Raw genomic sequence first — 17,712 nt, 5'->3', positions numbered from 1 at the left:
CTGTCCAGCTTCTTATTAGATCCTGGAGGCATCTAAGCGATGGCCACACAAAAGCACTTTGTAATGACAGGGCCTGGGCCTGACTTAGTCAGGAACCCTTGCTTCTGAGGGTTCCCAAGAGGCAGGAAGCCCATCCCAAGGAGGGGGCTTAGGGAGCTGCAGGTAAGGGGTTGTAGAGTACTTAGAAGCCTTAGCTTCTCTCTCTCTCTCTCTCTCTCTCATCAGTCATGGGGCTTGAGCTCAAGGCCTGGGTGCTATCCCTAAGCTTTTCTGCTCAAGGCTAGGGTGCTACCACTTTGAGCCACGGCTCCACTTCCGGTTTTTTCTGGTGGTTTATTGGAGATAGGAGTCTCATAGACTTTCCTGCCTGGCCTGGCTTTGAACTGCCATCCTCAGATCTCAGCCTTCTAAGTAGTTAGGATTACAGGTGAGAGCCACCACGCCAAGCTTCACCACCTCTTTTTTGTTTTTGAAAGCTCCCAGAGGCCCAGCACATCCTGCAGTACCAACCACAGCCAGCAGAGGCCACCTGGTGACTGTTCCAGTCCCAAGCCTGTCGTATCTCACAGAGCCAAGTGCCATGCTACTCATCTGGGAACAAAACTTCAACCCCAATTTGCCAGGCACCACCTTTGCTGGAGAGGAGAGGAACCCTCTGGGATGACTTCCAGTACATACTCAAGCACCAGTCAGCCATTACCTGCAGAGCTCCCACTATGCATGAGCCCAGTCCAGTGGGGGAGACCTTAAGGAATAACAAACAGATGGTGATAAGGTGCCAGGTGCCCTGACTGAGTTGCTACAGAGAGGCACAGCATGGCAGTGACCTCATGAGCTCTTGAACCACAGGCTTGGGCTGGATGCTGGTTCTATGACTACCTACCTTGTGATCATGAGAGAGCTGCTTTGCTTCCTGTGCCTCAGTTTTCCCCACTGTGAAGTAGGAATGATGACAAGAAATAGAAACTTTTCAGAAGAGTTGCCATGAGGATCCTCAAGTTCATATACTACTGGTCTTTCAACAGAGGTGTCTTGCAGGGAAGAAAAGTATGGTAACTCCTCACTCAGCACCAGGTTCATGACTGGGACTTCCACTACTTAGGTAACCTTAAGAAGAGAAAATAAACTGCATTTGATTAAGGTGTGTGTGTGTGTGTGTGTATGTGTGCCAATCCATGAGCACTCATGTGTGTATGTGTGCCAATCCTGGAGCTCAAACTCAGGGCCTGGCATTGTCACTGAGCTTTTTTATTCAAGGTTAGCAGTCTACCATTTGAGCCATAGCTCTACTTCTGGCTTTTTGGTGGTTAACTGGAGATTAGAATTTAAGACTTTCCTGCTCAGGCTAGCTTCAAGCTACAATCCTACCTCTCAGGTTCCCGAGTAGGTGTGAGTCATAAAGTATGCAGCTCAAGTTTTATGAAAACTGAGAGCCTTACAAAATGAAGATCTAAAGAAAGGGGGAAATACAAGCAGACCCACTGTGATATCAAGCGTGCTTGGGCCGGGTGCCAGTGGGTAACTCCTATAATCCTAGTTATGCAGGAGGTTGAGAGCTGAGGATCATGGTTTGAAGCCAGCCCAACTCTTATCTCCAATAAACTACCAAAAAAAGCTGAAAGTGGAGCTATGGCTTAAGTGGTAGAACACTAGCCTTGAGCAAAAGAAGTCAGGGATAGCACCCAAGTCCTTAGTTTGAGCCCCAGAACTACCACACACACGCACACACACACACACACACACACACACACACACGAAGAAGTGTGCTTGGATAAAGGTATAAGAACTAATAGCTGGTGGTAGGTGGGGAGCAGAGCCAGGCCTGTTTGTTTAGTCTTCCCCATTCCTGCCTTCAGAGGTGTGGATGTTGGTAGAGATTTTGATTGAATTCAGGGAAGAAGGTTGAAAGAAGGAGAAAGATGACTTTCTGGTTCTGCTGTTTCATAAATGCTTAGGTGTCATAGGTGGCTGTCAGTTCCTTAAATAAGTTCACATGGGCAATAAACTTACATGTTCACACCTGTAGTCCTAACTAATCAAGAGGCTAAGAACTAAGGATTCTGGTTTGAAGCCAACCCAAGCAGGAAAAGTCCATGAGATTCTAATCTCCAATTAACCAGCAAACACACACACACACACACACACACACACACACACCCTAAAAAACAGAAGTGGATTGGTGGCTCAAGTGATAGATTGCCAACCTATAGCCAAAAAACAAAGCAAAGAGACAGCACCCAAGCCCTAGTGTGCTGAAGCCCTAGTACTGCCAAATCCACACAAAATTCACATGGGTGAGAGTGCTGTGATCAGCTTGGCATTCTGGTCTGATGGATGTTGACATGAGCAGGCAGCAGTGCCCACCCCCTACTGGGGCCCTGCAGATTAGCTTTGGGCCACCTGACAGCCACAACTGGCCCAGTAACTTTCCAGATAGGCTGAAACCACAAACCCGATTCCTGATAAGATGCCATGCATATCTCTTTCTTGGGAATGTGGTTTATCAACGGCTACTTTTGGCTCCAGCTCTTGGGAACCACTCAAAGCAGCCAATGCTATAGGTAGAGCCAGGCAGGGGAGGAACGGGGAGGGATCAGCACTGCCCAAATGCGGGTAGGGCTTCCATGGTATATGGGGGAGGTATGGACGTATGGGGAGGGGTATACCATGGCCCTCAGACTGGGACAGCCAGGTCCATGAATGGGGATAAGGACATTTGGCCTGTTGGAACCCTAAAGAACCATCAGCCAGTGGGCTCTACTGGCTGATACCTTTAATCCTAGCTACTGAGGAGACTGAGCTCTAATGACCATGGTTTGAAGCTAGCCTAGGTAGGAAAGTCTGTGAGATTTATCTCCATATAACCAGCCAGAAGTCAAAAGTGGAGCTGTGGCTCAAGTGATAGAGAACTAGCCTTGAGTAAAAAAGCTAAAAGATAGGATGCAGGCCCTGAGTTCAAGCCCCAGTATCAGCATGCATGTATGCGTGCACATGCATGCACGCGTGTATACACACACGCACACACACACACCATCAGCCTTCGGTTCCTATGATTGACATTGACTCTATCATTTGCTCTGGCATTTGTCAGACTGCTACTGTGTTGCAGAAACCCAGTGTTATTGGAAGGCATGGCATGGGAGATAAGGTGCAGGGTTGCAGCAATGTTTTGGGAGGAAACAGGACCAGGATGTTGTCACCTACTTCCCTCTCACCAAGACCACAGCCATACCATGTGGAAGAAGGGACCGGCTCATCCTGGCTCCCTGTTGTAAACCTGGGGACACTAGAGTCCAGGCAGTGGAAGAGCACTGCCCAGTCTACGCAACAGCAGAAACGGAGTCTACAAATTCCCATTCTCTTTCACTCTAGTTAACCTCCCAGCCCAACCTGGGATACCACCATTGTCAGTTACCCACAGGCACCAGACCTAGGGTTATTTATCCTTTTGTGTCTTTAGTGGCAGATGTATCTAGGTGGCAGAGTACTTGCATGACATGTATTTAGTACCTTAGCACCATAAGGAAAAACAAACAAACAAACAAGTTTGGTGCTGGTGGCTCACACCTGTAGTCCCTAGCTACTTCGAAGGCTGAGAACTGGAGGATCAAGGATCCATGCCAGACTACCAGGGAAGTCCCTCTCCACAGCAGGAAGCTGGATGCAGTGGTGTTTGCCAGGGATCCTAGTGATGAAAGGAAACTAAAAGTAGGTAATTATATTCAGCCATGCCCAGGCTAGAAGCAAATCCTGGGGCTTGAACTTAGGGCCTGGGTACTATTCTTGAGCCTTTTTGTGCTCAAGGCTAGCACTCTACCACTTGAACCACAGCACCACTTCCAGCTTTTTTTTTTTTTTTTTGAGTAGTTTATTGGAGATAAGAATCTTATGATTGGGGCTGGGAAGGTGGCTCAGTGGTAGAGTGCTTGCCTTGCAAGCCGGAGACCCTGGGTTCGATTCCTCAGCACCACATAAGCAAAAAGAAAAAAGCCGGAAGTGGCGCCGTGGCTTGAGTGGTAGAGCGCTAGCCTTGAGCTGAAGAGCTGAGGGACAGCGCCCAGGCCCAGAGTTCAAGCTCCACGACCGGACCCAAAAAAAAAAAAAAGAAATTTATGATTTTCTTTCCTAGTCTGGCTTTGAACTGCAATCCTCAGATCTCAGCCTTCTGAGTAGCTAGGATTATAGGCATGAGTCACTGGCACCCAACTGTCTTTTTTCTTTAATTTTTATTATTATCATAAAGGTGATGTACAGAGGAGTTACGTTGCCTAAGTCAGGTAATGAGTACATTTCTTCCCTCACTGTCTCCCAATTTTTCCCTCCTGTCCCTGTCCACAAGTTGTATAGTTCATTATTAATATAATGTATAGTGAGTATAACTGCTGCACTTGTTCAGCCTTTGTCCCTCATAAGACCTTATTCTAAAAAAAAACCAAAACTAGTGAAAATCAGACCTAAAGGTTTGGCTCAGGGATATGACATCTGCCTAGAAAACAAGGCCCTGAGTTCAAATGTGAGTACTGCAGACAAACAAAAAAGCAACCAAACCCATCCCTTAGTTCAGAGCAGTCACTGATCGTGGCCTTGATTTGGGGTCTCCAGAACATCTTAGCCTGGGCTGGGATCTTCACAAGCTCCAAACTAACTTCAGCTTTGCTATCTAAAGTGGGGTTCCCAGAGCCCCCAGTTAGAAACAGACTCTTCCCAACTGTCAGTGGCTCATACTTGAAGGCTGAGACCTGGAAGATCATGGCTGAAAGCCAAATTAAACAGAAAAAGTCCAAGAGACTCCATCTCCAATTAGCTAGCAAAATATCAGACAGAATGGCTCAAGTGGTAGAGCCCCAGCCATGAGTGAAAAAATAAATAAATAAACTCGGTGAGTATCCAAGGCCTCAGCAGGATCTCAGACCTTCTGAGTTTATCTGCTTTTAGTATGACCCCAGGAGATTCAAATGTATCTTAGAATCCCTTTATCCCAATGAGCCTCAGTTTCCCTTTGGAAAGGGGGTAGAGATCTTATTTCTAGAGAGAACACCTGGAAACCTAGGCCTCTGATATGACCTACTGTCTTATGGGATGGATTCTGAACAATGGAATCCCAGCTCCAGCCTGTGGGTGGAACAGTCACCCTTTTTCCCTTTTGTCAGCTGAGAGACCCCGAACAAACATAACTGCAGCTCATTCAGTTCAATCCACTTCACTTAGCACCTTCAGTATGCTAAGATCTGAAGCAGGAATATTCACCTTTGGAATTCTGGAGCCACCCTGAAGTCACCAAAATGCTGTTATTCTTCTTTATGGTACTGGAATTTGAACTCAGGGCTTCACACTTACTAAACAGGCTTTCTACCACTTGAGCCACACCTCCAGCCCTTTTTTACTTTATTTTCAGGTAGGGTCTAGTATTTTCCCCAGGGCCAACCAAACATTAGACTACCATCCTCCTACTTCTACCTCCCAAATAGCTGGGATCATAGGTACTATGCCCAAACGTATTGAATTGGGAAGGGGTCTGGCTAGCCTTGAACCACAATACTCCCCAAATCTGCCTCCCCCGCTAGCTGGGATTATAAGTATGAGCCACCATGCCCTGATATCAGGATTCCTTTATAAACCTCTAATATCTGAGCCCCACCCCAGGCCAGTGGAACCAGAGTTTTCTGGAGCAGGTGTGAGTATAAGTCATTAATAACACACCCTGGGCAATTACAATGCGCAGCCATGTTAAGAAAGGAATCAGAAGTCAGAAAGAAGACTACTTTAAAACTCTCAGGCTCTTTCCCCCGTTCTGCTTCCTTATTCTCGAGCCAGCCAGCTGCCTCAGGTCTTCTGCAAGCCAAGAGAAGTGATCAGGAAATTCCCTGGATATGGTAATGCTTGACAACAACACAAATTAATCATCAACCCTGTAATATGATCTGCAGCCCATAAAAAGGGGACCTGAGTCTTCAGAAACCTGACCACTCCTTCACCAGACAATTTCCTCCAGACCCAGGGATCTGTGCCCAAGGACCCCAGGCTGATGGGTGCCCACTTCAGCTCCAAGGCCAGTAAGTAGACCACCTGCATGCCCTGAGCTTGGCTCCCGATTCACCGGCATGAGGAACAGAGGCAGCTCTGGTAGGAGCTTTGGGAGGTAAAGGTGTGGTCAGTGGCATAAGGCCCAGAAATGTCTTCTGCCATGGCTGCCCGTATGATAGTGAGCTTCCTGTCTCTACACAAGTGCCACAGAAGCTGGTGACTCAGGTCCAGGATCTCCACAATGCTAAAAACAAAACAAAACAAACAAACAAATCATATAGCCTCTCCGCTTCTCAGATCCTGTACACAGATAGTGTCTGAGGCAGGCCCCCTTAGTAGGGGGCCTGGTAGAAAGCAAGGGGTTCCAGCTTTGCTGTTGGATCGTGAGCAAATCACTGTATCCTTGAGCCTCAGTTTCCCAGCCTCTGAAGCCTGGGAATAATGTCATCCATTCTGTGGCTTCTAGGGTTACCAGAATGTACAAACCTAAAGGGTGATCAATCTTAGAGATTCTGAAGACCTATGTGACAGGTGAGCTAGGAGTTGAAGAACCACATTTTTCTTTCTTTCTTTTTTTTTTTTTGAGGGAGGGTGTTGGTGATTCAACCAAGATCTGGCTCTATCACCACCCCACACTGTCAGCTAGGAACCAGGTGTTTTGGTTGAGTGTGTGTGTGTGTATGTGTGTGTGTGTGCATGTGTGCATGCGCGCGTGCATGCAGGTTGTATGGCTTGAACTCTGGGCCTGGGTATGGTCCCTGAGCTTTTGTACTCAAGGCTAGTGTTCTACCACTTGAGCTACAGCCCCACTTCCAACTTTTGGGTGATTTAATTGGAGATGAGAGTCTCACAGACTTTCCTACAGGCTAAGCTTCAAACTGCAACCCTCAGATATCATCTCTTGAGTAGCTAGGATACAGGCATGAGCCACCAGTATCCAGTGAGAAAAAGGTTTCTTTCTTTTTCTTTTTTTTTCCCCCTCTGTTGTCAGTCATGTGGCTTGAACTCGGAGCCTGGTTGCTGTTCCCAAGCTCTTTTGCTCATGGCTAGCGCTCTGCCTCGGTACCACTTGTGATTGTTGAGTGGTTAATTGGAGATAAAAGTCACTCGGGAACTTTTCTGCCTGGGCTGGCTTTGAACTGTGATCCTCAGATCTCAGCCTCCTGAATAGCTAGGATTACAAATGTGATCCACCTGTGCCCAGTGAGAGCCAGGTGTTTTTGTTTTTGTTCTTATCCCCAGGGATTTGGACTGTGCCACTCTGTACCTGCCTCCCAGACAGAGCCAGAGCCTGAGCCCCTGCTCACAAAGCCTCACACACCAGAGGCAGGCTGAATTCAGACATACTTCTGCTGTGGCAAGTGCTTGGAACCCAGGCAGGGAGGTGGCAGTTATATAAAGGATACTCTGTGTGTGTGTGTGTGTGTGTTCATGTGCATTTGTGTATGTGTGTGTGTGTGTGTGTGCACTCATGCACAAGATGCTGAGTCTGGGATTTGCCTTATGACTGGGAAGGCAGATAACTTCTGTCTTTCCCTGCAAGGAGGAAGATAAGTACAAAGGGTTTAGTGGGTGTCTAAACCCCCAAAGCTTTGATGTCTGGAGAGGTGGTAACAATGATCTCGGGGGTCCTTCATGGAACAGGCCATTGACCGTGTTGCCTTTTAAGTTCCAAGAACCTTATGCAAAGATTCTGTCAATTGACACCACCTATCCAGGGGTGGGGACATCACAAAGGATATAACTTTGGTTCCCTGAACTTCCTGGTAGCCTGGGTAGGTCCTTGTTCAGTCTGACATGTGCCTCTGCTCACGGCAGCAGTGAAGAGCATGAGAAGCTGGTGTGGTGATCAAGGAAGTCCCTCCTTAGGAAGGCCACTCTGCCTCATGGAGCCTCAAGATCTGGCCTGGAAAATGGAGCCCATGATGAGAATGAGCACCTCAGGGTGGGAGAAAACTCTGAACCCTGTGCCAACCCAGCTGGCTGGGACAGGCCTTTTCAGCCTTTGGCCACCTCTGCCACTCCCTGTCCCAGGAGTAGATGTACCAGGCAGCCAAGTGAAAGGGTAGAGGACCTCTGCAAGGTCCTGGGAGAAGCCGAGGAGAATGAAAGTAGTGTCCATTTTTTTGGCCCAGCTCTGAACACAAGGAGGTGGAGCCCTGTGCAAAGGAGGAGACGGAGCCCCTGGAGGTAAACTAAGTCCTAAAGACCTCACTGGGCTAGCACAGCGAAGGTAGTTTCAGTCCCACTCAACTTAGGTCTTGTGTGGTGAACGACCAACACAACGGGACAGGAGAGTGCGCGCGGAGACACTGAGCCCCAAAGAGCCTTTCACTGTCCTGGCTGTGACAACCCCTTACATGGGCCACACTCAAGCAGTGACCAGGGGGCTCATGCCTGAGATGGTGAGTGAAGCCCAAACACTGAGCTAGGAGAAGGGCATACAGGTACCCTGGAAGCTAGGGGCCTAGGCAGCAGAGGGTCCCCTCAGCTCCCTTCCATTAATTGGGGTGACAAAGAATAAAGCTCCCACAGGTTGCTGCGAGGGCTCCTGAGCAGGGATGGTCTCTTGCCAACTCAAGCTCTAATCAAGGTCAAGATCTGTTCCTCCTGGGGACCCCAGGGCCTCCCTTCCTGATGAGGGACTCATGTGACCACAGAGGCCATTTCCAGGGAGTTTCCCCATCTCCCTCCTAGACAGCCCGTCTCCTGGCTCCCCTCCAGAAGGAGGGTGGGGCACTGAACCAACCTCCCCTTCTTACCTTCTCTGTCAGGAGTTACTTCTGTTCTCAACTATCCAGGACATAGAGATGGGGTGGGTAGACTCCATCTTGTCTCTGCTGACTACTTGGGCCCATGGAGCTCAGAGGACCAGTCTCTAGTTCCCTGACCCAACAAGGACAGACTTTTTCGATGGGTCTGTACCGGGTCAGGCTGAGACACCCTCTATTTCATCCTCAGTTCTGTCCCTGATGGCTACTGTCCCAGGGCTCTCTGCTCGCCCGTTCTCAAGAGGGTCCTCCTGGTCTCTCAGGGAGCAACAGGGTTGCATAGCAGAGGCTGTCCATGCTGTTCACTCTCTCCAGTGTCCAACCTTTGCACAGGCCCACTGCTCTGATCCCTTACTAAGCCTCCTCCAGGGGTCTCTCTAGTCCACACCTTAGGGGCAAACAGTGACCCAGCTGAGAGAGAAGTGGATATCAGATGTACCTTCCCAGGTGGCCAGTGAATACCTCACCTTCAGGCTCCCCAGGCAGAAGCCCAGATTCCAGAGTCACCACTCCATCTGTGCATAAGGAAGCTGAGCCCCAGAAAGCAGAGACCAGCATGGGTCAGCAGCAGGGCAGGACTAGAATCCAGGCGTCAGATGCGGCCTGCTGCCTTGGTCAATATTTGGATGGCCCAGCCACTCAGCAGTGGGCACAAGAATGGGTTTCTTTTGTTGATGCTGTTGGCTGTGGGTCTTGAATTCTGGGCCTCGGCACTATCTCTGAGCCCTTTGTGCTCAAGGCTCTACCACTTTGAGCCACAGCACCACTTCTGAGTTTTGTTTTTGTTTTTGAGTAGTTAATTGGAGATAAAAGTCTCATAGGGACTTTTCTGCCCAGGCTGGCTTTGAACCATGATCCTCAGGTCTCCTGAGTAGCTAGGATTACAGGCATGAGCCACCAGTGCGTGGCTCAGTAGGATGGGTTTCTTAATGTCAGGGCCCTTGGGGTTGCTTGAGCCCAGGTATGCTCACTCAGGGCCTCCCTGGGTGAGGTACGGCCTGGAGGAGCCTGGGTCTGGCTGACATGGCTGTCTGATGGGGAGAGACATGGGGACCCTAATTTATCAGGAAAGGAATCCTGAGTTGGGTCCAACCAAGTTTAAGAGTGGACTTTGGAACTAGAGGGCTTTTTAAACTTATCTGCAGCCTGGGGAGGTCAGGCCTGGACTAACGATGACCTTAAAGATGTCCCTGTGCATGAGCAGATGGAGTCCCCTACCTGACTCTGCTGGACAGCGGCAGGTGTGCGTGTGCATGTGTGTGTGTGTGTGTGTGTGTGTGTGTGTGTGTGCCTCTGTGTGTGTGTGGTCAGAGAGTGTGCTGGGGAAGTGAGCAGATTTGGGGGTTGGAGCTTGGCTGGGGTCTCTCTCAAGTTCAGATGAAGTTCATCTCCTTTCAGCAGCGGTCAGCCAACATCAGATTTGAGCCAGCAAGACCACAGCACAGTGTGACTCTGAAAGGGGGAAGCAAAGGCTCTGGGACAGGAAGCTCCACCAGCTTCCTCTAGGCTAAGACTAAAAGGAAGGGCTGCACAGAAGGGAACTTTCCTTTCTGGTTGCCAAATGGTCACTGATGGGAAGTCCCCTGGTTCCAAAAGTCCACTCTAGGCCTTGGCTGGACCCAATTCAAGGTCACATCCAGGCTGACCTTGACCCCTTCTCCAGCTTATATCACTATGTTCCAGGGAGCTGCTGAGACCCATTTTTGTGCTAGCACTGGGAAATCATCCTGGCCTTCCTGAGTTGCAGGCTCCCTGTGGGGAAAATCGCAGATCAGAAAAGCCAGGAATCTCAGACATCCTAGGGCCATCTGCCAAGCAGACTACAGTAAGCCCAGCTCCTTCCAGCTAGTTCTAGGTCCATAAGGATATATATGCATATTATAAACATCTAAATACAGATACCCAACTAAGCCTGGTGTGTGTGTGTGTGTGTGTGTGTGTGTGTGTGTGTGTGTGTGTGTGTGTGTGTGTGTGTGTGTGTGTGTGTGTGTACTGCAGTTTGAGCTCAGGGCTTCTTGCTTGCTAGGGAGCTTACCCTAGCACCTGAGCTGCTCCGACTTCTTTTTTGCTGTGATTATTATTTTATTTTTGTACTCAGAGCCTCGGCACTGACCCTAAGCTTGTTAGTCCAAAGCTGGTGCTCTCCCACTTGAGCCAGCCCTCCACTTCTAGCTTTTTGTTCATTAATTGGAGCTACAAGTCTCTGATTTGAATGCTGGGGCTGGCTTCGAACCATGATCTTCAGATCGCCTTCTCCTGAGTAGCTAGAAGTACAGGTGTGAGCTTGGCCTGCTTTTTCGGTTTTAGTTGTAATAACTAGTAATAACCTCAGCACCGGAACTGAGGTTAGACTGGGCGGGGACAGGCGCGGCCCTTTCGTTTTCCCTTCGTCCTGGGAGAGGAACTAATGTTTGGGGAAGTGACCATCAGACCTGGGCAGGCGGTGGGCCTTGCGGGGCAGGTGTCCGCAGGGGTGGGGGTGTCCTGGGGTGAGGACTGCAGGGGGCCCGGGTGGTCAGGGTGGTGGGAGGCGGGAGGGGGGGGGGAGGTAGAAATGGTTCCTCAGGAGAGGCCACGGTGGCTCAGGGTGCTGGCGACCTTGGGGTGCTGGGAGGCCGCTGAGGAGCCCCCGGGAGCGTCGGGGGGGCCCGCGCTGACGCGCCCCGCGTCCTCCGCAGCTACCGCAGCCGCCGAGGCGCCGGGAGAAGCGCTGCGCTTCCACGAGGACGCCCGGGGCGCGCAGGTGCAGCTGGGCCCGCTGGGGTGCACGGCGCACCGGGGCGCCACGTTCCACGACGGCATCGTGTTCAGCCAGCGGCCGGTGTGGCCCGGCGAGCGCGTGGCGCTGCGCGTGCTGCGCCAGGAGGGCGGCTGGTGCGGCGGCCTCCGCGTGGGCTTCACGCGCCTGGACCCCGCCAGCCTGTCGGCGCCCAGCCTGCCGCCCTTCGTGTGCCCGGACCTGGAGGAGCAGAGCCCGACTTGGGCGTCCCTGCTGCCGGAGGGCTGCGTGCGCGCCGGGAACGTGGTCTGCTTCTGGGTGAACCGCCGGGGCTGGCTCTACGCCAAGGTCAACGCCGGCCGCCCGCTCCTGCTGCGCAAAGACGTGCTCATGGGCGCCCCGCTCTGGGCGGTGATGGATGTGTACGGGACCACCAAGGCCATCGAGCTGCTGGGTAAGACCTTAACCCTGCGGGGGCTGGGTGGAGGCCGGGTCGGTTTTGGGGACAGGATTGACGGTGAAGATAGACACTGGAGGCTGTAGATGGTTAAGCACGAGACATTGGGAGGACAGCCTTGTCCCTCAGAGATAAGACCAAGCACCCCAACATGTGCTTTAAAGCTGATTACGATTCACCAAGGAGGAAACGTGTGGGTTGGGCTTTGTAGTCTGAGTAGGAGTTGGTGAGGCGCAGCGATGGTAAGAAAAAGAAGCCAAGTGTGAGAGCTAGAGGTTCTCCAGACTGCCTGCCTTGGTGGGTAAGATAGTCTGTGAGTGTTGAAACACGAACTATCCTCTAGCTAGCCAGAGGAGAATGGACTTCTAAGGAGCACAGAGTCAGGAGCGCCCTGGCTGGCTGGATGGGTGCATCTCTCATCCTCCTGTATCCTCGAAAATCACTGTCACAGGGTACCAGAGCCCCAGCCCCGGAGGCCCTGGTTCCATACATGAAGGGTGGCACTAGCATGTGTTTTCCTGCCCCCCCCCCCCGGGTGATTTTGAAGCATAAGCAGGTTGGGGAGCTGGCCAGGGCTGCGAGTTTCCAGGGACAGTGGCAGTAAAGCAAAGGAGGGAGGGGAGCAAGGCTTAGGAGGAGGAATCCAGGTCCCATGACTTGTCAGCCCCGGGGAAGCTGGGGAAAGGCTGGGACAGGGCATTTCAGCCGCAGGGAGCCCCCCAAATTAACCTAGAGAAGAAAGGGGGTGGGTGCTTGCTGCAGTGCCAGGGTGGACGGGAGATTGGAGAGGCTGCCCTTGACCCTGAACCTCCCTCTCTGCCTTAGATCCAGCCACACCCTTGGTCTCCAGTGAGGATGCTGGGCCTGATCTCAAAGGTGAGTGCACCCCGTGGGACCCCAAGTGATCAGGAGTGGAGAGAGTAGGGGGAAGGCAGAGTTCAAAGTCATCTTTCTGGGTCTCCTCCTTAGGAGTCCTACAGGCTTTGGACCAGAAGACTTGACTCCACCTTCTAGAAACCTAAAAGCAATGTAACAGTTCTGCCTTCTAGAACTCTGTAAGAGCATAAACAGACTGTATTTTGGGGGGTGGGGGGTGGTTCTGAGGCTTGAACTCAGGGCCGTGTGCGCTCCCTAAGCTTCTTTTGCTCAAAGCTAGGTACTCTACCAAAGCTTCACGTCTGGCTGTTTGGGGCTTAATTGGAGATAAGAGTCTCAGTCTTTCCTGCTTTGGACCTCCATCCTCAGATCTCCATCTCCTGATTAGCTAAGATTCTGCCGTGAAGGCCGGGCACCAGTGGCTCACACATATAATCCTAGCTACTCAGGAGGCTGAGATCTAAGGATTGCAGTTTGAGGTTCAAAACCAGCTCGCGCAGGAAAGTCTGTGAAACTCTTATCTCCAATAGACCACTCAGAAAACCAGAAATGGCGCTGTGGCTCAAGAGAGGTAGAGTGCTAGCCTTGAGCTGAAGAGCTGAGGGACAGCGCTCAGGCCCAGAGTTCAAGCCCCACGACCCACCAAAAAAAAAAAATTGTTGGCTCATGCCTGTAATCTGAGGATTGTGGATCAAAGCCAGCCTGGGCAGGAAAGTCCATGAGATTCTTATCTCCAATTAACCACCAGAAAACCAGAAGTGGCCCTGTGGCTAAAAGTAGTAGAGCACTAGCCTTAAGCTGAAGAGCTCAGGGACAGTGCTCAGAGTGCAAGCCCCAAAGAGGTTCTGCCAAATAAAAATAAGACTAAAATCCTAGCTGCTCAGGAGGCTGAGATCTGAGGGTTGTAGTTCAAAGCCAGCCCCAGCAGGAAAGTCCATGAGATTCTTGTCTCCAATAAACCACTAGAAAACTGGAAGTGGCGCTGTGGCTCAAGTGATAGAGCTCTAGCCTTGAGCTAAAGAGCTCAGGGACAGCGCCCAGGCCCAGAGTGCAAGACTCATGACCTACAAATAAATAAATAAAAACAAGATTATGAAATGAAGAAGAAACACTGAAATCACCCATTATCTCTTGGGTGGATTTTCTCCTGATATAATTTTTGAGATTTGTTGTTAGTGTACATTCATTATACAAGAAGGGGAGGGTTAGCCGGGCGTTGGTGGCTCATGCCTGTAATCCTAGCTACTCAGGAGGCTGAGATCTGAGGATCACGGTTCAAAACCAGCCCGGGCAAGAAAGACCGTGAGACTCATAGGAGTCTCCAATAAACCACCAGAAAACCGGAAGTGGCGCTGTAGCTCAAGTGGTAGAGTACTCGCCTTGAGCTGAAGAGCTGAGGGACAGCGCCCAGGCCCAGAGTTCAAGCCCCACGACCGACAAAAAAAAAAAAGAAGGGGAGGGTTAGTTGTGACATTTCCACACAAACGTTTGCCCCCTCCCCCTTCTAACACAATTTCAACAAGTTTCCTTGTTCTATTCTCATACATGCAAATGAGCTACTTTGACCATATTCACCCTCTCCCTTCACCTCCTCTCTCCCATTGATATTGACCCTCTTCACAGAGTCTGTTTTACTTTCTTGTCAGTACTTGGTTTTTCTTTTTATTTCTTTACTTTTGTATTGGGGCTTGGACTCAGGACCTTTTAAGTCTGTATTAATTGTACCACAGGGTTTCACCATGTCCTAGGTTTTTTAGTTCTGTGCGTACACATTTGTGTGTATGGGGAAATGTCTGAACTTTGTTTTCCTTTTCTCTAAGTTAGAGTTTTGTTACGTGTGTATAACCACTTGTACATATACAAATATGCACACATAAAACCCTTTATCCTTGGTGTATACATTTCAAGATGTTCTATGGATGCCCGAAAGCCTGAATAGTTCTAGATGCTATGTTTTCTCTAGACACACATACTTAAGATGAAGTTAAATTTATAAGTTAGACATAGTAAGAGACTGACCACAGCTAATAATAAAATAGGACAATGTTGCAATGCTATAACAACTATTTAAAACTCATGATGGGGCTGGGGAGGTGGCTCAGTGGTAAAGTGCTTGCCTTGCATGCATGAGGCCCTGGCTTCGATTCCCCAGCACCACATAAGCAAAAAGAAAAAAAACGGAAGTGGCGCTGTGGCTCAACTGGTAGAGCACTAGCCTTGAGCTGAAGAGCTGAGGGACAGCGCCCAAGCCCAGAGTTCAGGCCCCATGACCAGACCCAAAAAAATAAAAATAAAAAATAATAAAAAAATAAAACTCATGACGTTTTTCTGGAATTTTCCATTTAATATTTCCAGACTTCGAGTAGCTGAAACTGTGAAAAACAAAAGTTCAAATAAGCAGAGACTGTTGTGTATACAGTTTTCTTCCTCTGTGTGTGTGTGTGTGCACACGCGTGTGTGCATGCACGCACAAGTCCTGGGGCTTGAACTCAGGGCATGGACACTGTGTCTGAGCTCTTTTGCTCGAAGCTAGTGCTCTACCACTTGAGCCACAGCTCCTTTTCCAGCCTTTTGGTAATTAATTGCAGGTAAAAGTCTTATGGACTTTTCTGCCATGTTGACACAGAACCTCCATGCTCAGATCTCAGCCTCCTGAGTAGCTGAGATTACAGGCATGAGCCTCTGGTGCCTATCTCTTCACACTTTTTTTTTTTGAGGGGGGGGGGGGTCCGGTCATGGGGCCTGAACTCTGGGCCTGGGCGCTGTCCCTCAGCTCTTCAGCTCAAGGCTAGCGCTCTACCACTTGAGCCACAGTGCCACTTCCGGCTTTTTTCTTTTTGCTTATATGGTGCTGAGGAATCGATCCCAGGGCCTCTGGCATGCAAGGCATGCGCTCTACCACTGAGCCACCTTTCCAGCCCCTCTTCACACTTTTGTTTTTTTCTTGATTACTTGCTGAATGTTTCCTCATGAGGTTCTGCTCTTCAGAACTTGTGCACTTCTCCAGGCTGGTCCGATAATGAGTAGAGAGCACCTCGTGCCCTTTGTGCCCCTGACTTCTGTGGTGTCTCCTTTCACAGCCACACCAGGAGAGGAGTGTGTCATCTGCTTCCACAATGCTGCCAATACCCGTCTTGTTCCCTGCGGCCACTCACACTTCTGCAGCTCCTGTGCCCAGCGAGTCTTCAGGGACACGGCCAAATGCCCTGTGTGTCGGTGGCAGATTGAGGAGGTGGCCCTGGTGAGGACTGGGGAAGGCTCATAAGCGGAGAAGGCTTCCCATGTGAGTGGCAGATGGGGCCTTGCTCTGAGCCTGACCGTGGGAGGTGCACCTCTTCCCTCCTTCGCGGCACCGATCAGCAGCAATAGCAGGGAGAGGGCAGCCAGGGTCTGGCTGCTTCTGGACTTTCCCTCAGGCTCAGGCCGGGACGAGTATGGTAGAGCAGAAGAACCTTCTCTTTCTGCCTATGTTGGAATGTACCCCTGTGGGGTGCTGTGTTCAGATTTCTCATCGTACAGCTGAGGAAATACAAGGGTCTCTCCATGTCTGCTGGAAGCCCTGTAGCCCCTAGGTGGCTTTTTAAAAAATGTATCTTCTTCTTTTTGGTTTTTGTTCTGATTCGGAAGCTTGGGCCATAGGCCAGAGCGCTCTCCCTTAGCTTTTTCACTTGAGACTGGTACTCTACTTGAGCCACACTTCCATGTCCAGTTTTTTTTTGGGTAGTGAATCGGAGGGAAGAGTTGCACAGACTTTTTTGCTTGAGCTGGCTTCACATTGCCATCCTCAGATCTCAGCCTCCTGAGTAGCTAGGATTACAGGTGTGAGTCACGGGTGCCCATCACCCCCAGGTGTGGAAACCAGAAGCAGGGAGATAACGAAGGTGGCTGGATCCCAGGAAGTGATCTTGGTGACTTGGCAGAGCTGTGAGGTCCCAGGGACGTCGGGCATTGGACACAGCTGCATTGGTGTCATTGTCCCTTCCTTGCCAATCTCTGAGATAGCAGAGTCAAGATGGTCTTGTATAGTTCTTTTGTCATGATTTCTGGGCTGAGTGGGAAGTAGAATGTTAGAACACCCCTGAACATGCAGAGAGGCTTGATGGGGTTCCAGGCCCTCAGGCTCAGGGGCTCTATTCAACTAAGCCTGCACAGATGGTTCAATGTTTCCAGCCCTTAGGTTCCAGCCAGACTTTGCCCTTGCCACCCTGGGTTTTGGTGACTTCCTGGAGGCTCTGCCTACTGATTTGTTGTCCTCCCCTACCCCTAGAGACATTTCTTGGGGGGAGTTAAAGAAAAGGATTGATATGCATTGAGATAAAAATTATAATGGTGGGTTTCTCCACAAATGGCCCTCTGCCCACCCTGTCACCAGCTTGGGGGTCAGGATGTCAGGCTGGACACCACCAGCTAACTTCCTGCAGCAGAAATTCCTTTCTGCCAACCACAAGGGACCTTACCTGGGGGGCATGTGACATGACTTCCGTGAGCCTGTTTCTTTATCTGGAAAGTAGAAATAAGATAATTTTCTTGCTGGCAATCTGTAAGAATCATATGCTTTCCTTAAAATATTCAAAGTATGGCATCTCCCAGAAAAGGTCCCAAATAACACTAGGCCGAGTGTTAAGGGCCTGGGTATCAGGGACCTGGCTTTCACTAAGGACCTCAAAACACCACAATTCAGGGTGAATTTGATCAAAGTAAATTGTATGTGTGTTATAAATATCACAATGAATTCCAAGTTGTACAATTTATAGTAATAAAATTTTTTTAAATGAAGGTTTTGACGTTTTATTTTGTTTGGTGCTGGTCCTAGGGCTTAAACCCAGGGCCTAGACACTGTCCCTGAGCTTTTAAGCCCAAGACTA

The 17,712-nt window shown here is 50.1% G+C and overlaps 1 protein-coding gene across 1 annotated transcript; it reads left to right on the top strand.

Annotated features, from left to right (window-relative positions):
- Nucleotides 1–6,008: 6,008 nt before the first annotated feature.
- Neurl3 (neuralized E3 ubiquitin protein ligase 3) lies at nt 6,009–17,623 on the top strand. Its single transcript, XM_042695552.1, has 4 exons — nt 6,009–6,053; nt 11,474–11,968; nt 12,797–12,847; nt 15,928–17,623. The coding sequence occupies exons 1-4, from the start codon at nt 6,026–6,028 to the stop codon at nt 16,110–16,112; spliced, it is 759 nt and encodes a 252-aa protein (XP_042551486.1). The 5' UTR covers nt 6,009–6,025; the 3' UTR covers nt 16,113–17,623.
- Nucleotides 17,624–17,712: the final 89 nt, after the last annotated feature.

Source organism: Dipodomys spectabilis, unplaced genomic scaffold (assembly GCF_019054845.1).
Source record: "Dipodomys spectabilis isolate Male_0828 unplaced genomic scaffold, ASM1905484v1 ptg000187l, whole genome shotgun sequence".
Lineage (NCBI taxonomy): Eukaryota > Metazoa > Chordata > Mammalia > Rodentia > Heteromyidae > Dipodomys > Dipodomys spectabilis.
The sequence above is the reverse complement of the archived record's forward strand: the minus strand, read 5'-3'. Positions and strand labels throughout refer to the sequence as shown.